This window comes from Sceloporus undulatus, chromosome 9 (genome assembly GCF_019175285.1).
Source record: "Sceloporus undulatus isolate JIND9_A2432 ecotype Alabama chromosome 9, SceUnd_v1.1, whole genome shotgun sequence".
NCBI classification, from domain to species: Eukaryota; Metazoa; Chordata; class Lepidosauria; order Squamata; family Phrynosomatidae; genus Sceloporus; species Sceloporus undulatus.
This window is the reverse complement of record NC_056530.1, coordinates 23292475-23319485: the sequence shown is the minus strand read 5'-3', so window position 1 is coordinate 23319485 and position 27011 is coordinate 23292475. Positions and strand designations below refer to the sequence as shown.

The 27011-nt window shown below is 46.1% G+C and overlaps 1 protein-coding gene across 1 annotated transcript in view; it reads left to right on the top strand.

Moving 5' to 3' along the window:
• The window catches only part of LOC121915198 (leucine-rich repeat and fibronectin type III domain-containing protein 1-like protein), a 65639-nt gene extending 45840 nt beyond the window's left edge, over positions 1-19799 (top strand). The window contains 6 exon segments of the mRNA XM_042439185.1: positions 6783-8193; positions 15654-15867; positions 15869-16265; positions 17121-17245; positions 17719-17886; positions 19518-19799. Coding sequence (XP_042295119.1) covers positions 6803-8193; positions 15654-15867; positions 15869-16265; positions 17121-17188 — 2070 coding nt within the window. The 5' untranslated portion in view covers positions 6783-6802 and the 3' untranslated portion in view covers positions 17189-17245; positions 17719-17886; positions 19518-19799.
• The last annotated feature ends 7212 nt before the right edge of the window (positions 19800-27011 follow it).

The window sequence follows — 27011 nt, the reverse complement described above, 5'->3', positions numbered from 1 at the left end:
GGTGGCTAAAGTGGTGTCAAACTGCATTAATTCTGCCGTGCGGATGCAGCCTTAGACTCAAGGTGACTTACAGCAAAGCAGGGATTGCAAGGAAAACCACGTGTAGCTAAAAAGAGACAAAGACAAAAAGACTATTAAACTATCTATAGAATTAAAACTGAATGAAGCATTGATTTGAAAGCAGAGATTTAAAAGCAGTACAGTGCTGAAACAGAAGACCATTGTACTATAAGACATTCAGTTCCCTGCTGGCATATAAAAGCATACCCTCCAACATTTCACAGATGAAAACCAGGATAGGTGAGTTCAAGCAACATCAGAATGCATCCACACTGGAGAAATAACCCAGTTTGGCACCGCTTTAAGTGCCCTGGCTCAAGGCTATGGAATTCTGGGAGTGGGAGTTTGTTGTGGGGCCCAGAGCGGAGCATCCATTTCAGAGCCAACTGGAGTCGTGATGAGCCACAACCCAGTTGCGCTGATGCCTTTCTTTTAGGGCTGACGCTGTCTGTACATGCTTATAGTCCCAGTTGCTGGGACCCAAAGAACTGTCTTATTGTTTGGATCTCCAGTTCGAGTCAAGTTTCTAGTACTTATGGTTATGGAGATAAGACTGGAAGAGGACAGCTAACAGGATTTCCAGCGGTCATGAGCCTGCTTTCTTGAAAATTAAAACATTATGGAAAGTAGGGAAGGCTATACAAATCCCCAAATTTGCATAATTTAGACTAGATGAAGAATTTGTTTTCTGGGAGCTATACATATCTTTACAGCCCTGGCCAGTTCTGCATCTCGTCTAAATTATGCATTACAACAAACCCAGTTCCCTCTGCTGTTGGCATCCCTATCTTCCTAGGCCAAGGACTGTTTACTGTCACGGAGGTATGCGATGTTGTCTTGTCGTTCTTTTTCGTTGCTAGTGTGTCTGTGTTGGCAAATGCCACCGGCCTTGCTTCCCTGGAGGGATTTGTGTGTTGTTGTTGTTTCCTTGCAAGACCTCACGTGCTCCTCTCCCAGCTTGGCTTTCTTCATGGTGGTTTTGCTTTGTCAGGAGAGATGGGAGGCGGATAGCAGCGGAGGAGGCAACACTGGGGTGGGCAAAGGAGAGAGGAAAGACAAAGAGGAGACGTTTCATGTGCTGTGAGATGGAGTGGGTGATTCAGCCATGCTCAGCAAGAGAGATGGGGAAGAGGGTGAGAGTGGCAGCCAGTGCTGACTGCCATGTGTGGGCAGAAGGGTTCCATACCTTTCTACTGTCCCAAGGGGGATGAGACAGTCCAGATTTCAGCTGTACCTCTGTGGCATCCCTAGCGTTGGTGTCACCTGGTGTACGGTGCAGTGGCAGGAGCAGGCTGCCCTGGTTGCCCACCCAGAGACCTGGGCAAGAGAGTAGACTGACCCAGCCTTGCGAAGTTGTTTTTTCTTGACATGGAAGACACTGAGGTGTGTGTGTGTGTGTGTGTGTGTGTGTGTGAGAGAGAGATCCTAGGTTTGGAGGAGTGATGTCCATGTTAATCTGTCTATTGTGAAGTCAAAGGTTTTCATGGCCAGCACCCATAGCTTATTGTTGGTTTTTCGGGGCTCTGTGGCCATGCTCTAGAAGAGTTTGTTTCTGACGTTTCACCAGAATCTGTGGCTGGCATCTTCAGAGAATGAAGATGCCAGCCACAGATGCTGGCGAAACATCAGAAACCAATTCTTCTAGAACAATAGTTCTCAACCTTCCAAATGCCGTGACCCTTTAATACAGTTCCTAATGTTGTGGTGACCCCCCCCCCCAACCATAAAATTGCGGTGTCTTGGTTCCTAAGATCCATCGGAAATATGTGTTTTCCGATGGTCTTAGGCAACCCAAAAGGATCCGGACCCACAGGTTGGGAACGCTGTTCTAGAACAGGTTTCCTTGACAATATTTTTCAGAGGAGGTTTGTCATTGTCTTTCCTGCGGCTGGAGCATGCGACTCGACCAAAGTCACCCAATGGATTTTGTGGCTGAGCTGGGAATCAAACCCTGGTCTCGAAAGTCCTAGGTTGCACATCTCTAGTGCCACAACAGACTTACCATTTCCAGAATTCAATAGCATTGAGCCATGGCAGTTAAATTGATGTCAAGCTGGATTGTTTCTACAATGTGGATGAAGCTCTAGTCCAACACTAGACTCCTATTATGTGGCGTCTGTATGGTATTCCAGGCTGAAATCTAGCTGCTGCAGGGTCCCATTGGTGTCATCTCACACTACAGAGCCAAGGAGCAGGATCTCAACTGTTATTATTACTGTTGCAGATTTGACTGACTGAATATTCTTTTCTTCTTTTTTTGTAGGAAAAAAAATCAATATTTGATATTTGATCATCTAAGATTAATTAAGATGATAGCAGATATTTACTAAATTTTGTCTCGTGCATTTGTTCACCCAGTATTTGATCATGAAATATTCATCTCACTTGATATTCATTGGCATGGTACTTGTTATTCTCTGCTGGTGTGCAGTTTCTTTTTTTGTGGGGGGGAAAATTGTCTTCGCGGCTTGGGTTCTTGAGATAAATCTATAGCTCTCTATAATATAAGGTTCTGGGAGCAAAGGCTTCAACTAGCAGCTTATTTAGTGGATGGCCATCTGCCGGGGATGCTTTGAATGAGAGTTCCTGCATGGCAGGAGTTGGACTGGATGGCCCTTGGGGTCTCTTCCAGCTCTATGATTCTATGATTTATGTATGTATATATGTATGTTATTATTTCGTACACGCTCACTGTCCAAACTGGTCCTCCATATGGTTTCCAGGTCAAGATTGTACAAAATCTAATCCAGGCACAGCCATACCTCAGTTAACAAAGCCTCTGACAAAGAAGCTCCATTTTATGACGTCTTTTAACACTCACCAATCCCCTTCTTCTTTGTCCAACTGGGACTTTTTTAGCAGCATCAGTACTGGGAGGATAGTGAAAAAGGGCTGGAGGAACACAAAGACAAAGTAATGTGTCTGCAGGAAAAGAGCTGAGAAAGAATGGAATTACAGTCAGCCCTCCACATTTGATGGGGATAGGGCTGCAGGACCCCCATGGATATGGGGAAACCATACACACACACACACACACACACACACACACACTATCAGAGAGAACACCTCTCTGGGAATTTCCAGGCCCTCCAGCACAACTCTATGGTCAACATCCACCAGAATTGCACTGGAGGACCTATAAATGCCTAGGGCAGTGCTTATGCTAGTAATCTCTAGGTCCTTCAACGCAGCTCTATGGTCAACATCTGGCAGAGTTGCGCCGGAGGACCTAGAGATTCCTAGAGAGAACGTATTAATCAAATCCACCAACAATCCAATCCGCAAAGGTCAAAGCTGCAAATGTGGAGGGCTGACTGTCTTTGAATTTAAAGACTCTGCCCAAAGTGCTGAGACACGTACTTCCAATCAGCTCAGGCCCTGGAGATACACCGTTGGTCCTCCGCATTGGTGGCTTTGACTTTTGTGGATTTGATCAATATGTTCTCTCTAGGAATCTCTAGCTCCTGCAGCATGGCTTCTGTGGCCAAGCTTTGCCTGAAGTTGCACTGGAGGACCCAGAGATTCCTAGAGAGGATACCTCTTGTGGCATTTGTAGCTCCTCCAATGCAATTATGTGGTCAACATCCAACAAATGTTGACCACGAAGTTGCGGTGGAGGACTTAGCAATTCCTAGAGAGCTGTTCTCTCGGATTATAAAAAAAAATGGTTTTCCCACATTCATGGGTGTCCTGGGCTTTAACCTCAGTGAATGTGGAGGGCCCGCTGTGTATTATATTTGAATTTAAAGGCTCTGGAGTGCTAAAACCTGTCCTCCAAAGATACCCGAAGCAGCTTTATTTTGGCCAGTCTGTAACAGGCCTAAGTTTAGCACCATGGAGAGTATTTTTGGAGCCTTAGGCGGGTTATAAACCGCCGCTTTGCGGCGATCTGCCGCCGCCGCCGTTTGCTCCATAAGGGAGCCGCTGCAGCCAAACCACTCGGCTCCGTTACGGAGCAAAAAAGAAGCTCCAAAATGGAGCTTCTTTAAGTGGTGCCTCTATGACGTCGCGAGATGTGCGGACGCACAGTGTCTGATACGTAAATATGGCGGCGGCCGTTTGGAATGGCCGCCGCCATATTGTACGTACAGAATATGTACTAGGGTTAGGGAGGTGCGGAAGCACCGCCCCTTCCTAACCCTAGTACGTATTCATTACATACTAAATGGCGGTCTGTAACCCGCCACTGTGTAAAGCCCAGACTGGATTCTCCGCACCCTGACCTGGAAGCCCCCAGTTGCCATTCAGTAAAGAGTTGGGCTCGAAATGCTGCATGGGAAACGCGACTGTTCACTGCCTGAGATCAAGCTAAGAGGGGCTAAAGAGCATGTTAGCTTTCATTGGGTTATTTATATTCCTATTTGTGAAGTCAGAGCCGGTTGTAGATAATCTGTTCTCCTTATTGTGGAAAGAGACAAATGAAAAGTATCCAATTAAAGCGCAGGACACGTCTATTTGCAGGGGAAAGAGTGGCCTGCCAATTTGCTCCCCCAATCAGATAAAGTCAGACCAAGAAAAAGAAATGAACTCGGGGGAAATGGAAGCTATGGAAGGCTTAGAAAGCTTGAGCGCTATTGTCTGCAAAGAACTTTGACTTTGGGGTATTGGAACGGGTTCAAGAGATAGGCGAAGGGCACAAGATGCTGGTGGAGAGTTTGCGGCGTAATTGTTTGAATGATGGATTAGGAATCTGGGAGTTGTTGCTGTTGTTGTCCAAGGCAGTCTGTTCCACCGCAGGAAAAAATAAAGTTCTTCCTAAGGTTTAGGTGGAATCTCTTTCCTTGTAACTTAAATCCACTGATTTACATCTAGTCCCTGGAGCAGCAGAAAACAAGCTCCATCCGTCTTGAACCTATTATGGGGCTTTCTTGGTAAGATTTGTTCAGAGAGGGTTTTGCATTTGTCTTCCTCTGAAGCTGAGGACATGCTTCAGGTTATCCAGTGGGTTTCCATGGCTGGGCGGAGATTCGAACCCTTGTCTCCTTGAGTCACAGTCCAGTGCTCAAACCATTACACTAGGCTGGCTCTTGGAATAATCTTGCTAACCCCAAATTTCAAAAAGAAGGATCTGAAGCAGTTATTGAGAATACAGAAAAATGGAGACTTCTTTGCAAGAGCCGTGAACCATTAGATTGCATGTGCGTCGGAGGATGAACAGGGAAGGGACATAGTTGTGGGTTTTTGTGGGTCTGTTGTCTTCCCCCTCCAATGCTGCTTGTATTAGAAAAAAAAATAGCCTTGTCAACATATCAAGACCCTTTGGATGAGGTTGGACCGAGAAAAATAAAAAACCGTAGCAGATAAACAAATGTCTTGATGGAACCGCGCTGTCAATACGTGCGCGAATCTAAAAATCCAATTTGTGCTACAGGAAAAAAAAAGGGAGATGGATTTGGAGGGGGGGATCGGCGGGGGATATGTCTACATGGGGGAGTTATGAAATTGTAAATGAGTAGAGAAGAGGGTTTCTTCCCTCCTCTTTCTCTTTGACAAGGACTCCAGGTCATCCGCTGAACAGGCTGCACCCAGGGAGTCGGGAGAAATGAACGCCAGCGTTTCTTCATCATGCAACACATAATTAAGGGAAGGAATCCCATCCTGACAAGATGTGTTGATGGCCTCTAGCTAGCATGGCGGATGGCTTGCAAAGAAAGAGAGAGTTGTACAAATGTATGGAGGAGTAGGAGGAGAGATCTGTTCATGATGATTAGGCGTGATGGTGATGAGTAAATGGAGATGAAGGAAAGGGCAGAGCGCCGTGGCGGAACAGATGCTTTCCACGTTGAAAGGTCCTGGGTTCAAACCACACCTTCTCCCCAGATAAGGCTGGGAATGACTGTCTCCTGCAACCTTAGGGAGCGACTGCCAGTTAGTGTCAACAAGACTGAGCCAAATTGAGAGTCTGGTTTGGTACAAGACAGCTTCCTATGTTCCCTGCACCACTGAAGCTCAGTGGCCGAGTACATGTTTTCCTGATGTTTTATCTCCAGAAGCATCTCTAAGCAGGGCTGGAACCCTGTCTCTGATGCAGGATTCCCTCCCACACCCCATACACAACTGTTCTATATATGTTGTTTGGTAGTATAGCAACCTTGGAGGCAAACACCTAAGCTCTAAAATAAAAGATACACAATAGGTGGAAATGCATAACAGGGATTCCACTAGAAGGTATTTACTCTTTTGTTCCTGCCTGAATGCATAAATGAGAACCCTGCTACCTTATTCAAGATGAAAAGGCCCTGATCCTTATCCTGGGTAACTGCAGCTTCTCTTTTCTCCAGCTCTCTCACTTTCTGAACAGAGCTAGCATACGCTCCAATTGTCTAGATCTGGCAGGAACAGTCCCAGTTAATTCTCTGTCATCTCATTTCCAAGTGGGTTTTAAAATGCCCCTCCTCCCATTTTTGTCCTCAGTTTGTACTCTACTAACTCAGTGGGGATGGAGTAGAGGAAAGTTGGGAAGGACTTTTCCCCTCCCCAATAAGATCAGGCAAAAGCAAACTGCTTCAGCCTCGCCTAGCTTTTCTGTTCCTCCTCATTAACAACATTTCCCATCTTGAACACATTTTGGTGCTGCTTGGGAACACATGTCTCTGTTTTCATCTGCAAAGTGTTGGAGGGCATGAACTGGGAGCAACAACCCGTTCTTGAGCTTTTCTCAGCCATTGGACCAAACTATAATTCCTAACAACTGACGCCTTGTTGTCTTCTTTCTCTTGCAGGGTCTCCCTCTGATGGTGCCATGGAGCGCCTGCTGCTGTGTGTCTTGGTGCTGCTGAGCAGCTTGCTCGCCCGAGCCCAAGTGTGTCCCAAGCGTTGCATGTGCCAGAACCTCTCGCCATCCCTGGCTATCCTTTGCACCAAGACGGGCCTCCTCTTTGTGCCCACGGTGATTGACCGCCGTACGGTGGAGCTCCGCCTGACCGATAACTTCATAACTGTCATCCGCCGGAAGGACTTCTCCAATATGACCAGCCTGGTACACCTCACCCTCTCCCGCAACACCATCAGCCAAATCCTGCCCTATGCTTTTGCTGATCTGCGGGGATTAAGGGCCCTCCACCTTGACAATAACCGTCTCCTCCTGATTGGACCCGACCAACTCAAAGGGTTGCCCAATTTACGCCATCTCATCCTCAGTAACAACCAGCTGCAGGACATCTCCCCAGGAGCTTTCGATGACTTCGCTGGCACCTTGGAGGACTTGGATCTCTCCTACAACAACCTGGTGCAGGTCCCTTGGGACACCATCCGCCGTCTCAACAATGTCAACTCCCTCAACCTTGACCACAATTTGATAGATTATGTCCCTGAAGGAGTCTTCACCAACCTTCTCAAGCTGGCACGCTTGGACATGACCTCCAATAAGCTGAAGAAGATCCCTCCTGACCCCCTCTTCCTCCGCATCCCTGTCTACGCCAAGTCTAAAGGCTCCCCTCTCTCTTCACTGGTCCTCAGTTTCGGAGGGAATCCATTGCATTGCAATTGTGAGTTGCTGTGGCTACGGAGGCTCACCAGAGAAGATGACTTGGAAACTTGTGCTTCTCCACCAGACCTCCTGGGGAAATACTTCTGGACTATCCCCGAGGAGGAATTTATATGTGAGACTCCATTCATCACCCGCCATACGGGGCCATTAGTAGTGATGGAAGGGGAAGGAGCGGTCCTTCGCTGCCGCGGGGTGGGTGACCCGGAACCTTCTATCCATTGGGTCTCCCGGGAAGGCAAAGTCATAGCCAATACTTCCCGGACCATCTCCTATGACAACGGCACCCTGGAAATTCTCATTGCCACTGTCCAAGACACTGGGAACTTTACATGTATTGCCTCCAATGCCGCTGGAGAAGCCACCACTACCGTTGAGCTGTTGGTCAACCCATTGCCTCAACTCTCCAACAGCACTGCTTCCAAGATGCCTGAGGCCGCCGGGCCCTCTGATATCCTTACTTCGGCCAAGGCTGCCCTTCCTGTGAGTGCCAATGAAACCGGGGCCACTCCAGAGAAGGGGGTGGCAGCTTCTGAGGTCTCATCTTCCTCGGTGCTGATCCACTGGTACCCTCAGTGGCATGTTCCTGGCATCCGGATGTACCAGATCCAATACAACAGCTCCTCGGATGACGTCTTAGTCTATAGGTGAGTTCCTTTGGGGTTCATAAAGGAAAACTCTTGAAAAGTCCTATGGGCATTTGGCCAAAAGGAGTGGTTGGTAGTAATTGTTGGGCCAAGGGCTGGGAAGGTTTTCACTCTCAGATAAAGGGTGGAATATGCTGCCTTGGAGTCTCCTTCTTTGGAGGTTTTTTGGCTGGATGGCCATCTGTCAGGAGGGCTTGGATGGTGTCTTCCTGCATGGCAGCAGGGGGCTGCATTGGATGGCCCTTGGGGGACTCTTCCAACTCCATGATTCCGTGCAAAAGAGCATGAGTGCTATCATTCAGACATGTGGACTAGAGCTCTCTAGTAGAGATGTCGAAGTAACTCACCAAACTACAAATCCCAGGATGGCTTAAGATGGAGCCATAATAGTTGTATCAGAGATACAGTGGAAATGAATAAGCTGCAGATGTTGAGGTTTTTTGTCCCCATGAGGGCCAGCTTCTATTTCTCTCTTGCCCCACCCAAATTTGCCCTGCTCTAGAAATTATTTTCTTATGTACTTGATCAGGAGAAATCAATAAATGATTCAACACTTCACTACAAAAAACTAAGCACTATCTCCTCCTACTGTTTGGAGATCAGGTTTCAGTAAAAGGCAGAGAAGCAGAGTAACCAGTGGGGGAGGAAGGAAACTGGTGCACGTTTTTCCGCCTCTGTCAAAAAGAGGATTCAGCTTTGCCTAAAATTTGTGTCTGTGCTAATTGATAGGTGTAGATGCAAATGAGAAGTCATGCAAATGGCAACTTCATAAGAAGACAGGGCTCACTAGAAAAGATGAAAATGCTTGGGAAGGTGGAAGGTAGTAGAAAGAGAGGAAGAACCCACAACAGATGGATAGACTCAACCAAAGAAGGCTTGGCCATAGGTTTGCAGGAACTGAGGACAAGGGGTCTTGGAGATGTTTCATTCACAGGGTTGCCAGAGGTTGAAGTTGAGGGCTTAAGGGCAACAACCAGCCACCTCCAGGATTTGGTCCATGATGGGTTTGGAGGGACCAGCATTTTGGCCAAGGTCCCATGCCTCCAAAATGTAGCTCCCTTCCTCCTCTTTCCCCTTCTTCCTCTTCTTTTTGCCCTTCCACTTTCGTGATGCACAGTCCACCTTGACTCCCATCCATGGCACCATTGAATGAATGACAGATTCCCCTCAAATGCTCTGGACAGGAGGCTCCTGCCCTTTTGAAGCAGGCCTCAGATTTAAAAAAAGGCCCGGCTTTACCTGATGAAACCCTCTTCTCCGAAGATTGCTGGAGAATAATTTATTAGCAGCCGGTGCTGAGGAATCATGCTGGGATCAGTGGAAATCCAACAGCGTTGGGAGGTTGGGAGGGGGTCCTTTTCATCTCAGGCACACCTTCTCATATCTCTGCGTTGGGAGGCTTTATCGTCGCTGGAGAAAAAGGGTGAGGTGGAAGGACTGCGCGGCTGGAATGCGGGATTTGCTGGTCAAGATCAGCCTGCGTACGGCTATGAAGAGGATGTAGAGGATGTAGGTGGGCAACAAAGTGGGGCCCCGGGGCCAATTTCTCCATTGGGCACACCTTTGTATGATGCACCTCCCACTGCAATCCCCAATCTGTGATTCTTGCCACCATTTTGAGAGGGCCTGCAGAGGAAAACACATTGGGGTTTTGGAATGCTTCTGGGGCTGGGCTGGGGGGTATTTTTGCACGTGTTCATTTTGAAAAATGTTTGCATGTGAGAAATGTTTGCATGTTTCCATCATCTCAGAAGAAGGGCAGAAGCTGCTTCTTTGTTTTTGAGGAGGTAGAGATAGGATAGCTCCTTCCTTTCCTTGGGGAAGAGGCTTTCTCTTTGGTTTTTGGACAATCCCAAAATTAGGTTGAATAAAATATGCAATTTAAAAGAAAAACTTCTAAAAAGGAAGGATAATTAATGCAAAGCAATGAGAATCGTGCCTGCGATTTGCATGATTTTATGCGGGTCTCTTTATATCCAGCGTCATCTCGTTGCCGAATCTAGGTTACCTTGGTGTGGAATTGTGTCTGTTTCCTTTCAAAATGAGGGCTGTCACACCAGGAATGCTCTAATCTGCACTGCAGCAATAATGCAGTTTAATACTGCTTTAACTGTCAAGGGTCAATGCTATGGAATCTTGGGGTTGGTAGTTTGGTGCAATGTTTAGCTTCTTCTGTTGGAAACGTTCTGGTGCCACAACAAACTACAAATCCCAGGATTTCATAGCACTGAGCCATGGCTGTTAAAGCGCTGTCAAACTGCACTGCAGATTGGACCAATGTCTCATAGACAGCCTCCAGGCCAGCCTTGGAAATCTGGCACAGAATCATAGAATTGTTGAGTTGGAAGGGTCGGCAAAGGCAATTTTAGTCTGCCCCCTTTGCCATGCAGGAATACACAACTAAAGCATGCCAACCTTTACTTGCCCAAAGTCGGACAATGGGTTTCCATGGTTGAATTTGAACCCTGATCTCCAGAGTCGTCGTCCAATGCTCAAACCTCTCCATCACGCTGGATGTTTAACCAAGTAAAAAATGGCAAACAAGGGTAAATTGTGTCTCTCCAAGAGCTCCAGCCCCCGTTGCTTCCCCTTGTTCTAATGGATTTATTTCCCTTTCTCCTTTCCCCCAAGTATCCAAGGTGTCTTCCGATGATGAAGTTAAAAACAACTGCATTTTATGAATAAACATTAAAAAGAGTAATCACCACCACGACAACAGATACTGTATTAATGCAAATGGAAGACGGCAGAGGAAAACATATTTAGAAAGAACGAGACAGGCGGCGTAATGAGTATTGATAATAACGCCACTCTTAAAACACATGCCTCTGTAATTGAAATAGCATTTGGTCTTTCCTCCTCCCCATAAGGGAAGGTTATGTTGATTTTGGGAGTGGGGATGCATGCCTCTCGTTTCATTCTGCTTTAATTACGCTCACTTTGTTTACCTGGTCGAAATGGTTCTCTAATGCTTTAAAAATTGCTTTTACCGGCTGTTAGGGTTGCCAGATGAGTCTCCGGTTGTTGCTGTTGTTGTTGTGTGCCTTCAAGTCATTTTTAACTTCTGGTGATCCAAAGGCGGACCTATCTTGGGGTTTTCTTCATCTTTCCCTCCTTCCCTCCATCCCCCTCTTTCTGTGTGAATGGCAAGCTGTGAGCAGTTAATGAATAACATTGGTTGCTTTTGCCTGAACCTACTGGGAAGGGCCAGCATGGCATAGTGGCTGGAGCATTGGATTAGGACTTGGAGACCAGGGCTCAGCCACGTATAAACCCACTTGAGTGACCATGGGCAAGTCCCACTCTCTCAGCCTCTGAGGATGGCAATGGCAAACCCCCTCTGAAGAAATGTGCCAAGGAAACCCCATGGCCTTAAGCCTGCCATAAGTTGGAAACAACTTGAAGGCACACAGCAACAGCAACAACAACAACAACCTGGGAAGGGCCAGACTCTGTCCTCCTTCTCCTCTCTCCCCTGCTGGGTCAATGGAGTGCAAAGTGCTTTAATGCTTTGAATTACATAGTAATTCTTATTATATAATTATATTAAAAGTGCCTGGGCAAGCTGAGAAAGTGGCCAGGTATCCTCCATGGAGATGCCAAGTCATCTCAGGCAATTTGCAAAAGGCCTAGTTTTGCAGAAAGAGGGAAATGACTGTTTGCAAGGAGAAGAGGTTTATTTTTAAATCCTATGGAGTTTACGGAGGGAGTTGGGGTAGAAAAGGTTGGAGACGGTGGAGGCAAAGAGATCCAGCTGAGCAGGAAGCAAGCAACTTGTCCTTAGGACACCTGAGGAACATCATGTTCCCAAAGCCAGCCAAGAGTGGGTCGAAAGAGGTGTGAGCGAGCGCAGGCGCCTCTTGGGTTCCTGCCAGCCTGGATTAATGAAGAAAGAGACATCCTTTTGCACAGTCGGGCAGAGCATGAGATGAGAGTAATCGCTTTGGCTTTTGGGGGGGGGGGGGGGGAATAAAAGAAGAGAGCCCTTCTCCATCAGAATGCTTCAAGAGGAAGGAAAGATGCGGCACTGCCTTCCATTGCAAACTTCTTGTCGTCGTGTGCCTTCAAGTCATTTCTGCCTTATGGCAACTCTATGGCGAGCGCAAATGTGTGTCTTGCCCAAAGTCTCCCAAAGGGTTTCCAAGGGAATCGAACCCTGGTCTCTAGGGTACGCCAATGCTCAAACCACAACACAATGCTGTGTGTTGTGTGCATTCCAACTTAGGGCAGCACTAAGGTGATCCTATCACTGGGTTTTCTTGGCAGGTCTGTTTATTTATTGATTTATTTCATTTATATCCTGCCTTTCTCCCCGGAGGGACCCAAGGCAGCTCACAGATAAAACCTTGAAAATAGTTAATATAAAAGTCACATAAAATATATACAATAAAATATAATATAAAATCACATAAGCTATAGTTAAGTTGAAAACAGACTAAAAACCCACCTAAAAGCAGCCAGAAGAGGGTTAATTGTGCCAAATCAGAGGATGGGATAGTGACTTTACTCTCCAATTCTCACTTTCTGTGGCTCCTGGAGGTCTCCAAGGGTAGATAAATGGATGCCACGGTTGCGCACCCTTGCTTTCAAGGGTTTGTTTGGAGTGAGCCTCCTCTCCCTGCATTTAGCAAGACAGAAGTCTCAAAGTGGCTTCTTTTCATGTGCCTCTGCAACACACACGCACACATGGCACATACACAACCAAGATGGCTCTGCTCAAGTTCTTTGTAGTAAGTAGGTCATTTAACATGAGCAGTTTCTTTCCGGCCAGGCAGGCAAGCAGGCTGGTTCTGGGCCGGGTGCCAGGGTGCCAGGGCATTCCCAGGGGAGGCATCCCAACAGCCTCTCTGTGTCTTTAGAAAGGAGAAAAGCAATTCAGCAGCTCAGAGCAAGGAAGCGGGGAAGGAGCAGCTACTCAGAAGAGGAGAAGAAGGCGGCAGTCAGGGGGGAAAGGAGGTGGGTTATGATTACAAGATCCACCCAAAACCCTGGCAAAAGCCCCAAACCCCAGCAAAGACTTGGGCATTACTTTTGCCTTCTTCCTCTCTCTCCCTGACTTCTCTCCTCTGGCATCACTTTCCCCGGTTCTGCTAATTTAAAGGACCCTGGATGTTTCTTGGGGCAGGGACCTTGCCAGCGGTTATGTTTATTTTATTAATTTATTGAATTTGTATTCTGCCTTTCTCCCAGGAGGGACCCAAAGAAAACCTTTAAAAATCTCAGTAACGTTCAAAACAATTAAAATCATCTCCAACCATATGAAAATATACAAAAGTTGAAAGCATAACTAAAACCCACCTTTGCAGAAAAGGGCTGTTTCCGTTGTTTCTTTCCTTCTTTGGCCGATCAATATGTTGCCTTTTATCCCATAAGCAACCCAGGCCAGACTGCCCTAGAGATGTCAGGGAGTTCTTGGCTTTGGCTTGAACTTGAATTACCCAATGTGCTGAGTTCAAGTGCCACCCCCAAAAAAGGTTTAGTACTATGGAGAAGCACATTTAAGGTGTTGGGACTGTTTGGACATTCAGGTTCTGCTCCTTGGATAGATCCTTTAAATGTCATACTACAATCCAAAGCAGATTTGCCACTATCATGGAAGCCACTAGCTAACATTGGGAACCTTGTATTTCTGGGATGCTGAAGCTGTTTCAGTAAAAGCATGGAGGACTATTAGCATAAAACCAGAGAGAATAGCCCACTAATCCAAACAGCAGGTCATCTCCAAGTGACCACAACATAAATAGGAGCTTTGAAACCTAACACAGTGGTTCCCGAACTTTGGTTAGTTATATATTTTGGACTTCATTCCCCATCTTGCCCTTTCCAGTTGGTTCAGGCAAAAGCAACCTGCTGCATCCTCTCCTAGCTTGTGTGTTCTTCTTCATTAATAACTTTTGCCGTCTTGGCCGCATTCTGATGTTTTTTGGCTTCACGTGCCCTGATTTGCATTGGTGAAATGTTGGAGCGCATGATAAAAAAAAATGGCTGGGAAGGGGCTGGAGAACGTGCCAGCGTTGCCTCGCGCATCTTGGATGCGATGACAGGAAAGGAATATTTCCTCGCTCCAGCCCTCCTGCAAGAAATAACCATGTCACCCATTAGTCTAAAACTGCAAATGTCATTGCATTTTCATCAAAAGCTAACAACGTTGCCCTTTGTTTTCCTAGCAAACAGGGTGTTACAAGCACTGGTCATTACTGTAGAACATTACTTTCAAACGGCGTAACTGATTTATTATTGTTTTCGTGGTGTTGGATTAAAATCTACATCCTCAGGGCCATCTGAGGAAGTGGACTATAATTCAGAAATGCTTATGCTGTGAAATATTTATTAGTCGCCATGCAACTTTATGGAGTTCACGAACATTAACCGGAGTGGCTTGAGGGCTGAGGATGCTTTGCAGGGATCCGGAGGGAACTGTTACAAAACAACTTGCAATCCTATGAACTAGCTGCTTGAGGTGACAAGAGGTCTTCAATGGGGGCTGGAACATGAGTTGCACGCCCTCCATCTGTCCCTATGTGGAAGGTCCAGCTCTGATCAATCTTCTGCCTTCCTACCTTTTCCGCTGCTTTTAAAATGTTCCGGTTTCTCTCTCCCTTGACCACTTCCCTCCTTTGTCCTCCGCCTATTTCTGTTTCTGCAAACTGAGTTCAAAGTGCAAAAGTAGTTTGTATTCTATTAACTCAGTAGACAAGAAGAGGAGACAAGGGGGGCAGGATTTTATTCTTCCCAGTAGGCTCAGGCAAAAGCAAACTGCTGCAGCCTCTTCTAGTTTGTGTGTTCATCCTCATTCAAAGCTTTTGCCATCTTAACCACGCTTTCTTATACCACTGTCAATTTTCCTCTGTAACATGTTGGTGAGTATGAGGTGGCATGTCATGGGAAAAGGTTAAGGAAAACTAGGGTGGTGTAGGTTATCTCTGGAACCATGAAGGACCATTGCTCACTGGTAGACAACAGTTGCCTCACCATATCCACAGATTTTTTTTATCCATGGACTCAATCATCCAAAAAGCAAACCTTGATTTTGGCATTTCATATAAGGGGCACCATTTCTTGATGCCATTGTATTTAATGAGACTTGGGCATCTATGGATTCTAGTCTCCACGGAGGGTCCTGGAACCAAACCCCAGCGGATACCAAGGGCCCATTGTATTTGCTTTGTAGCAAGAAGATCTCAGGTTCAGTCGCTGGGTGTAGATGCTGAAAAGATTTGAAGCTGGGGGAAAAGCTGGGAGATGCTTGGACTACAATTGTCAGAATCTGGGAGTTTTTGGATTCTGGGAGCCATAGTCTTGAAAATCATTTCCCCTACCTTTGCCAACAAACTCACTGTGACTGGAAAGCAGCTGTGATTCAGTCTAGAGACCAGTCTGAGTGAGGTGGACCCAGGATCTGACCCCATTGAAAGCACTTTCAGATGTTCATCATGTCCTTTCTTCTGTCTTCTTCTCAGAATGATCCCCCCAACCAGCAAAGCCTTCTTGGTCAAGGACCTGGCCTCCGGACGGGATTACCACCTGTGCGTCTTGGCCGTCTATGATGATGGAGTGACCTCCCTTACGGCCACAAGGAGCCTCGGCTGCACCCAGTTCAGCACTCCGCAGGATGGGCTGCAGTGCCATTCTCTCCACACTCAATTCTTGGGGGGTACCATGATAATTATAATTGGGGGGGATCATTGTGGCCTCTGTCCTAGTCTTCATTATCATCCTTATGATTCGGTACAAGGTCTACAGTGCCCAAGATGAGCACAAGAAAGCAAAGGTCAACAACGTCTATTCTCAGACCAACGGCAACCAGCCTCCGTCAGCCACTGCCATGCCCTGCTCAGCCTCCAGACCCGAGGGTTGGGCTGTGGACAGCTCAGCAATGGTCAGGGCCAGGAGGGACTGCAGTGTCCTTGCATTGAGCAAGGACTGTGAGAAAGGTTCATGGACCCAGCCTCAGGATACGGGGCCTGAAGAAGCACCATCTCCTCGCAGGAGGAGGTGGTCACGGACTAACATAGACTTCCATAACAATTGTTCTGGCCCCAGTCCTGAGGCCTCCAGAGCAGAAGAGCAAGGTAAGCAGCTGGGCAGAGTGTCTCCATCTCCATCCCTCCTATCTCATCTTCCTCCCAAAATTGGGACTCAAAATAGCGTCTTCTTATAGCATGCCTTCAAGTCCTTTCTGATTTATGGCGACCTTAAGGCACATACATACATACCCCCAAACTTCTAGAGAGCCAGTGTGGGGTAGTGGTTTGAGTGATGGACTAAGGCTGTGGAAGAGCAGAGCTCAAATCCCTGCTCAGCCATGGCAACCCAGTGGCAACCCTTGAGCAAGTCCCACTGCTTTGCATGAAAGGAAGGCAATGGCAAGCCCCATCTGAAGACATCTTGCCAAGAAAACCCTGCCATAGCTTTAAGTTAGAAATAGCTTGAAGGCATGTTACAATGAATGATGACCAATGCTCTAATTCCTTTTTAACCCTGGAGAATAAATAAGGACATGGAGGAAGGGATAGGGAAGCCACCAAAACTCTTATCCTATGTCTCTCCCCCACCTTCCTTTTGGCTTTGTTGTTGTTTGCCATCAAGTCAGCCTCAATTCATGACAACCCCATGAACGAGAAACCTTCAAGAAACCCAGTTGCCCCCAGTTCTTCTCAGGTCTTGCAAACTCAGGGCACCTATGGCTTCTTCGACTGAATCAACTCTGCTGTCCTTGGGTCTCCCTCTTTCCCCACTGCCTTCCACTTTATTCAGTGTTGTCCTCTTCTCCAGTGACTCTCATCATCTCATGATACTTCCAAAATACAACAGTCTCAGTTGAATAATTTTGGCTTTTAGGGAGATCTTGAAGGCTTGGTCCTTCAAGGGACGGTGTCCCATCTCATGGCCTTTCCTAACCAACCTCTTGTCTTGGTTCTGTGCAGATGCCCAGCTGATGCCCCCTGCTGGCGAGAGAAAGAATGGTAGCGAATGGACAGATGTCAAGATCTGAGCTCCGTCGAGGGGCCCACGGTGTGGGAACGAGGCACGGCTAGACGGGGACCCCAAGGTACACAGCCCTCCCTCAGATCATTTTAGGAAAACCTAAGAAGGCTTTAGCCTTTACTTGATGGAATGGGACAGGCAAAGGGCCCTTTAACTGCTGTGCGCAGGGACTGCCTTTGTTACCCACCTTTGTCTTTTGCGAAGGAGCTTCATGCGCAGACATGTTCAAGCCCCCACCAAGGAATGGGAAGAAATATCACTCGTGTATCTTCTTGATGAGATAAGGCTGCCTAAACCTGTAGAGCAGACTAATATAGTAGACGGACTTATATTTACACAATTTCTGTAATATTTAGACAGGTTGCATAAAGAACCCATGTTTTTTCTGCGCAGAAACAAAAAAAGCAAACATTGTTTTCCTCAATGTGTATTATGTCCAAAGGACAATATTTTGGGATGGGACTCAAGTTATTTTGGTATTAAATGCCTGTTTTCTGCCCCCAAACTCTCTCTGTTTTCTCCCTCTTGCCTCCTCAGATTGGTGTGTTTGCAAACAACCCCTCCTGGACATCCCTCAGGTCTCTGGACCTCTCACCTCCGTGGGTCAACAGCAGGACTCCAAACTTGCCCACCTGTGTCGGATTGGGTCCACCTGGGAGGGTTGAGCCGGGGCTGCCAGGAGGGGCCACACCAAGCGGCTGGGAGGTGAGTTTGGGCCCCTTTTGGCACATAGATCGGGAGCATCCTAATAATAGTAATAATAATAATAATAATTTATATTTCCTGCCTCTCCCTGTGGATCGAGGCGGGATTACAACCAGATAAAATGCAATCAACTATACAATTTTAGAGCTGGAAGGACCCACAAAGGTCATCTACTCCAACCCACTGCCACACAGCTAAAGCATTCCCAAAGTATGTCTTATCCAATCTCTGTTTATGACCTTCCAACATGGAGAGTCCATCTGTTACTAAGGCCCGAGGCAGACGGGCTGAAAGAGGTGTGGCGGTGGCGATACTAGGATTAGGGACCATGCACCAACTGCACAGTCCCTAATCCTAGACCTAGTACATGTAGATGACGTCCTGAGGGCGGCCTCCTTTCCACACGGGGTCCGCCATCTTTATGTAAGTGATGCACAGCATCCTTACATCGCTGTGTGACACTTATGTCACAAGTGCGCCAAGATGTCCACCCAGTGGACCTGTTTTTCCCCAGATTCTTTTTACTCCGGAGGGAAGCCATGTGGTTTGGTGGCTGTGGCTTCCCTCTGGAGGGAAATTGGCCAGGCCAGACATTCCTAAAGGTATGTACCAGGCCTATATTTCTCTAGAGTCAGAGTCTTAATGAGTCTGTTTAGATAAAACAAATTCTATTTAGATGATTCAGAAACCAAAACAAGGGTCATAGCCAATACCTTTCAGTACAGGGCGAAAGACTGCCCCTTTATATCGGAATACGTCGAAAGGCATAAGAGCAGGATGCCGCCGTTTGCTTCTGAGCTCCTGTTTATCCAAAGAAAAGAAGCTCGTAATTAGGAGGGAAAGGTTGTTATGTTGTGTTGTTCCTGGAAATCCACTCTGAGATACATCAGCTTAACTTAGTTTATAATACCCCTAAAGCCGGCTTTTATGACTGCAGATGTGCTTGCAGCCATGAGGGAGCCATAAACTGGGGATGATAACAACTAAACCTTTTGGAGAAGAAGCAGGAAAGAAGTCGAACTACTAGCTATGTGTATCACACCGAGCTAATTGTGAACTAATTTCCTCTCTGGGGCACAACACACAGTTTTGGCAAATTTCTTCCTCTTCCGAGAGAGACTTCAAAACCCACACATTTTTTTTAAACCAAATTGCAATTCGGGACTTATTCCGTGCAAAACTCTTCTGTGCAAGAAACAGCTTTTTCGGTGCATAAAATAAGGTTTCTATGCAGAAATATTATTCTCTCTGCCGAAAAATAAGCTCAAGAGGCTTTATTTGGGCCATTCCTTCCAAAGGTCACACACGGCTAGTTTGCACTGGAAGCATTTCTTGTGCACAGAAATATTTTTCACATGCTGTTTCTTGCACTGAAAATTCTGTTTTCTGTATAGAATAACCGTGTGTGAATATTGCACAGAGTGAGTCTCGAATGATGAAGAAGCCAAGGGAGCTTCGAAAGCTATACTTAACTAAGAAGGTGGTGCAGAATATTGGCCATGGTCTTTTGGCTAGGCTGGACCTCAGTTGTATAGGACTTTAAAACCAGAGCTTTTACTGTAGTTGCGTCCAAAAATGAAGCCTATAAGATGACTGTCTGAACCTCAAGGCATCCCTTCTCTTTCTTTCAGGTCCAATCCCCCGTCTCCGCACCATTCCTCAGCTCTCCCACTGCCACGGTGCTGCTAATCCCAGGGGAACGTGGGATGGCACCCTCCGGATCCCCATGCGCACCTTGCGTGGGAGAGAGGGGCCAGGGTCCCTGCGTTCGGTGGGGTCACATCCACTCCCACGACTCTCACCGGCACCATTTTTACCAGACTCACGCGTGGGCCTCTTTTCTATGAAGCTCTTTCTGTTTTTCTAAACCATGTCTGCAGTTTTCTAATAAACGGAGTGGGAAATGAGTGGTAGCAGATGGCACGGCCCTGGTATCTTTGGTGGGAGAACGTGTGTGTGTGTGTGTGTGTGTGTGTGTGTGTGTGTGTGTGTAGTAACTGGTATCTCCTGTGTCCATTCTGGATTTTAGTCCAAACCTCCACACCTGAGGTCACTGAAGAAGAGGGTGGAAATGTCAGTATGCTGTATACCCTGAACGACAGGAGAATAGACCTCCATCACTCACAGCAGCTGCTGTCCAGTAAAGCAAGATTTGGTTAGGAGATGCTACTTTGGACCTCATTTTTAATCTTTAACATGGAGAAGTTACTTTTTGGATTGCAGTTCCCAGAACCCCCCACCCTGACCCAGCATCCTCAGATCTCGGAGCTGTCGTCCCAAAATATAACTTTTCCAAGCTCTGCTTTTAACCTACCTTTCAGGATATACAACATTCACCAAATAGGTTGCCAGACTCCAGAGGCCCAGTCACACGACACAATTGTTTCACTGTTGATAGTTTGAGGGAGCACTAGCGATCTGAGTGAGAGCCTCTCCCAGAACTGTAAATCCCAGCATTCCCTGAGACGAAACAATGACAAAGTGGAATCGTATCACTATAATTGTACAGTATAGTGTGAATGCAACTCAGGGCTGTAGCAATGGTGGGTGGGGAGAGAATTACAGAGGGTTGGAGGCAGTCCTTGCTGCTTGGTAACATCTCTCTATCCTTCCTTTTTGCCTGGCCATTTTACCACCATACCAACATGCCACCAGATTTGACATCTGCTAGTTGGTGGAAAGAGATACGGAACTGGGCATGAAAAATGTCATGCTCCATGTACAAGATTCAGAATCTTGGCCAATACACGCTTATCAGTTATTGCAGCTTGCCATTTGGGGCTTTTGCAATTTTGGAAGGTTTGTCCTCCTTTGTTTTAGGGGTCATTTTGCTGTTTTTATGATAGCCATTAGCTGGGTTGACAGTCCTCTTTCAGATGGAAAGGAGACCTGTCCAGAATTCAATAACTGCAGTTTAGTCAGGGCATGAAAGGTCTCAATAACCAGCAGCAAGGAAAGAACCGTTGGCCATGTTTAACACAAACAGATGTTTCTGAACAGCTGAAGTCTACAACATCTGGAGGGCCAAAGTTTGGGAACCACTGGCGGAGATGCCCTGTAAGTGTGGATTCGTTTTACCCCAGCTCCCATTTTAAAGCTGAAAAATATGGAGATGGGGATAAGCACTTCAGACATTTCCTTTTAAAGGCGATAATAAAACTGAGTCCGGATTCAATGCACCCGAGACAGGAGTCATACGCCAGTGATGCCTGCAGTTGGAGATAATCACCTCTCTCTGCGATTAATGCACGTACTTTTCCTTCTTTCCCTGCTTTTGCCTCTGGGTGAATGAATTTTGGAAGGGATGTGGACAGCTGCTCACTGGGAATTGGCCATGCCATGCCATGCCATGCATCATGGAAATCGACTCCTTTTCTCTGGGTAGCAAGGGAAGCTGTGTTCTCCATCTTTGACTTGCCTGGCCTGGGCTTTGGGCAACCATCTAGCCCTTTCTCCTTTCCCCGGAGTCTCTTGCTGGAGTCAGACTGATCCCTTGCTTTCTCCAACACCTGTCATTTATATTCAGGTCACTAATCGGCGGGTGGCGGAGAGATATGTGGCCAGTCTTGTCTGCTCCACCGGCATTTGACCTGCTATTGGAAATCTCCAGCGGAGACGTTCCCCAAGAGACAGGGGTCCCCAGTGGCCAGGCTGGGCCTATGTTAACAGTCCCTTCTGGGCCCATTTCTCTGGAGAAGACTGATGCATTTCCAAAGAGAATTAGGTACAAGAATTGCAAAGGGATCCCTAAGGGATATCTAGTCTAATCCCTCCTAATGACACAGGAATCTACAACTCAGGTACCCTGGGAGTTGGTTACCCAGGCTCTGCTTAAAACTTAAATGATCAAATCTACAATGATCAAATCCACAAATATGGAGGGATGAGTGTAATTATATTTATATCCCGGCTCATTGCCAGTTTGGTTCGACCCAGTGAAAAAATTCAAAGCATTCAAAAGTGAAAAAGCAATTAAGCCATCATAAAATTAAAGCCAGTTAAAAACAAACCATGAATGTTGTTGTGTGGCTTCAAGGCTTATCTGGTTTATGGTGAACTGAAAATCATAGGGTTTTCTTGGCAGGATTTGTCCGGAGAATATTTGCCATTGCCTTCCTTTGAGGCTGAGAGAGTGTGACTTGCCAATGGTCACCCAGTGAATTTCATGGTGGAGTGGGGAATCGAACCCTAGTCTCTAGAGTCATACATAGTCTAACACTCGAACAATGAATGCAGCAACAAAAATTCCAGCACATTACACAAAAGCTATTTATCTGGAGACCAAGTTTTGAATCCCAGCTCAGTTGTGGAAACTCATTGGGTAACCTTGGCAAATCACTCTCTCTCAAGCCTCAGAGGAAAGCAAAGGCAACCCCTTCTCTGAACAAATCTTGCCTAGAAAACCCCAGGATAGGTTCACCTTAGGGTTGCCATAAGTTGGAAATGACTTGAAGTCACACAGCAACAAATCTTTCCTCCAGCATCATATTTCAGATGAGTTGATTCTCTTGTCTGCTGTCAGCTTTCTTTACTGTCCAACTTTCATGACCATGAACAGAAATAATACGGTACGGATGAGCCTGACTTTGGTATTCGGTGATATCTTTTGACACTCGAGGCTCTTGCCTAATTCCTTCCTAGCTGCCCTTCTAAGTCTTAGTTTCTTTCCAATTTATTGACTACGGTCTCTATAGAAGATATCTTAAAAATAAGAATCCAGCGGTAACCTGAACTCATCTTACTGGGGATATCAAATGAGAGAACATGAAAGGAGTTAACTTTTAAAATATCACCTTGCAAGATACCAGCAGCAAGATGTCTGCAGGCCCAGAATTGCAAAAGTGCTTTCTTACCCACAAAAGGAGAATGAATTGCGAAAGTTATTGGAATGGCTGAAATTGATCAATTAGCCACATGCATCAAAGACAATTCGCATGACAACTACTTAAAGGACTGGGATGATGGCGCACTTTGAAGTCTAAATTTGGAGTTGAATAAAAAAGGTTTGCCATTGCCTTCCAGAAGAAGAGTTGTCCAATGTTATCCAAGGGGTTCCCACACTCTCTCAGCCTCAGAGGGAGGCAATGGCAAACCCCCTCTGAAGAAATCTTGCCAGGAAAACCCGAGGAATGGGTCATAGCATGCCATCTTGGTGTAACGGTTTGAGTGCTGGACTAGGATTCTGGAAGGCCTGGGTTTGAATCGCACTTCAGCCCTGAAAAACAATTAAGTGACCATGGGCAATTCACCTTAAGAGGAAGGCAAAGGCAAACCTCCTCTGCAGAAATCTTGCCAAGAAAACCCTGCGATAATTCACTTTAGGATTGCTGTAAGTCAGATATAACTTGGGTGCATCTACACTATAGGAACAATGTAATTTGACACCACTGTAACTCCTGGGATTTGCAATTTTACAAGGTCTTTAGCTTCCTCTGCCAAAGAGTGCTGGTGCCTTTGCCAAACTACAAATCCTGGGATTCTGTAGGATGGATAGGTTCCCCTTAGGGTTTCTGTAAGTCAAAAATGACTTGGAGGCGGCACAGGTTTTCTTGGCAAGTTTCTTCAGAGGGGGTTGCCATTGCCTTCCCCTGAGGCTGAGAGAGTGTGACTTGCCCAGAGTCTACAGTAGGTTTCATGGCCGAACGGAAAATCGAACGCTGGTCTCCAGAGTTGTAGTCCAACACTTAAACCGCTACACTGAGATGGTTACACAGCCATAAAGAGTCCAAGCCTGACAAAGCTGCAATTGCACAGGTTTGGGTGGATGCCATTCTGTTCTGGAGTGCCAACCTGGCACCCTTCTAGTTACAGCTGCAATAAAACCAGTCAGCACTGGATGTAGGAAGCTCTAGTAAGTGAACCAAGGTGCAGAAAAGCAGACACATAAAAACCCAAAAGCAGTAGTAGACAGAGGCTGTGTGAAAGGTGTGCGGGGCAGACGTTTTTTAGACTCGGCTTCCAAGTTTGCAAAATTTCAACCTGGGGAAGAAGTTCTGCATTTAACCAACTTAATGTCCCTGTTCCTCTCCATTTACTGTTCCATCCCGGTTGGAGGATCCGGTTGCCCTTCGGAGCAGAAGAAGGGGCTCCTTGTTATTTAAAAAGAAAAGAGGCACTAAAAATGATGGATTATCTCTCATCCCGCCTTTAAGAAAACCCAGGCAAAAAGCAGGGAACATATTTAATGGTGTTTTTGTACCCAATAATTATCAGTCAGGCATCAATAGCTGCTCAACTGTTTATTATTTGGCTGACAATATGATTTATTGCACTTGGAAAAGAATATATATATATATATATATATATATATATATATATATATATAGTGAGCGTCAATGGAGTCAGGGACCAGTAAATTTACTGGCACCTTTTTATGTCTTTCTTTTCTTTTTAACCTGCCAGGAAATTTACAACTGTTTTCTCTGGCCAAAGTCTGTCCGTATATTTTCAGAGGCCGGCAAACGGTAAACGGAGCGATGCCCTTTTAGAGAAGGATAAGGAACTGAGGATGGGATCATCAAGAATATTTCCTGCGCAATCTCCATTTGAAAGAAGAACAGTCTTGAAATTGGATGCACAAGTAATCTCCTAATAATGTCCTAATGCAATCTGGATGGTGCCCAGTGTCGCATATTCGTCCTTTTAGGCTCCAGTGCTTTATCCAAAAATGATCAAGAGGGGGTTTGAAGCCATTCCTTTGACCTTCTGTTTCTCTAACAGTTTCCAATCCATTGTCATCAGGTTTTTTAAATGGCCTTACCTCTGTCCTTTCTTTTTTCCCTTCTTTAAGTCTCGTCCCTTTGCGGTCCCTGTCCTCTTCTTTTGAGACCGCTTCTGAGTGGAAACATCTCCCGTAGCTTCCTTCATCTCTATCAATCCAGCCTCCTTAACTCAAATGAAGTAGCGACGGGGATAGTAATCTCATTCAGACATGCAATCTATCTCTCACGAGCGGAAGAAACGGTGATGTTATCTGCTGCTTCTACGGATGTTCTTTCTTGTCAAGAGATAGATATTCATGGCGGGTCATGTACCCTTTGAAGCTTCTCCTCTCCTTTCCAAATCCTCAGCTCCATCCCATGAAAGGACATCCCTCTTTTGAAGGCCTACCAGCCTCTGAAGATAGACAGACAGACTTCTTTTGGAGAGGTTTTAAATTTTCTGGCAGGTAAAAATTCCTGGCAAATCTCAGGAGGATTATTAAACTCGGAGCACGCTGCGTTCTTCAGACGCAGTAAGAGAAGGAGGCTTCTGAAATTCTCATCTAAATTTCTCTTTGGAGAACCAAATTCCTTAATCTTGTTTCCAGGGCCTCATTCCCACTACCTTTTAAACCAGATTTCAATTCAACACAAACCGGTTCAAACAACCCTGGTTCCCACTTAATCCGGATCGCTGAAGCGATTCCGAGAAGGGGGCCATGCGCTAGACCCACTTAGCCCGCGTCTTTTCAGCACTGGTCTTTTTCCATGTCATTTTCGATAAATTGATTCTGCGCAAGTGTGAACCACAAGCGGATTGGAATCGATTCAAATTTGCAATTCAGCCAGCTGGAATCGAATCGTTTCGAACTGATTCATTGGGAATTCGGACCACAAGTGGGTTATTTTGATGCCAGAAAATGCAATCAGGGCAAATGTAGTGGGCACCATGCTCCGATGTCGAATCGATCCATCGATTTGGATTGCACACGGAATGTGGGTGGCCCAGAATGGAAATTCAGCCACAGGAATATCCCATTGCTTGATTTAAAAAAAAATATGTCACAATCTTGTGCATGCACATGATGGAACGACTTTCGATTCCTTCATTTTGTTCCTTTCCCCTCTGCAGTAGCTCACCTGAGAGACAGGCATTGACAAAAGTGCCAGAGAGGGGGGGGAAACAACCAGCATTGATGGACTTGTCCAGCCAGTTGTATTGAGTTTCTTTTCGCCAGGTGTTTTACAATGCATGGCAGCACACCTTCATGCCGTGGAAAAACGGCAAGAAAGAGGGAGCCTTGATGCGATTGGGTGGGCGCGTGCGCCAGGCTTTTATTTTGCAGTATTTTATTGCCACAAATGTTTAGAGTAATGATATAGAAGGGGAAAGAGAAACAACACCTTGCTCAGAATTAATTCCTGAGGAGGAGCGGAATGCAGCACTGAGTGAGCAGAATGCAATACAGAGCCAGTGGAATGCAGTTACAGAGAGAGCAAAATATGGCATAGAATGAGTGGGGTAATAATAATAATAATAATAATAATAATAACAACAACAACAACAATAATAATAATAATAAATATTATTATTATTATTACAGGACGTCCTTCCCTTATGCAAAGGATCCATTCTAGACCCCTCCCCCCGCATAAGGGAAGCTCGTGCACATGGCAGCAGCATGGTGTGTGGGCCATGTGCCATGCGCATGCACACCATTGCCTTTTATGGTGAGCAGATTTCACTGTATTTATATCCCAAGCAGATAGAAGTGGCTAACGATAATAAAACAGCATTAAAATACATTAAAAACATCATAACCCATAAACCCTTCCATCCACAATAAAAATACACTTTAATTCTAAAACTAAGCAGGGACAATTGAGGGGTAATTGGTGGGAGGCATCGAGAGGCTCGTCTGGGAAAGGCTGCCGGAAGAGATACACCTTGACCTCCTTTTTAAAGCAGTCAAGACTGTCATTATGTTGGATCCCCTCCAGAAGGCTATTCCATAACTTGGGAGCAGCAGAAGAAATGGTCCTCTGGGTAACCACCGCCAGGCTAGCTTTTGCTGGCCGCAGTATGTTTTTATCAGAGGACCTCAGTGTGTGAGGCGGATTGCATGGGAGAAGACGATCTCATAGGTAAGCTGGGCCCAAGCTACAAAGGGCTTTAGAGTATAACCAACACCTTGTTCTGTGCCTGGATGCTAATAGGCAGCCAGTGAAGAGACTTTAATATAGGTGTTATATGGTCACCCCTAGATCTCCCGAGGACCAATCTGGCTGCCACATTTTGAAATAATTGACATTTCTGGACTAGGTGCAAGGGCTGCATTGCAAAAGTCAAGTCAGGATGGAGTACAGTGCAGAATGCAGCATGGAATGAGCCATATAGAGTGAGTGGGCCGAATGTAGTATAGG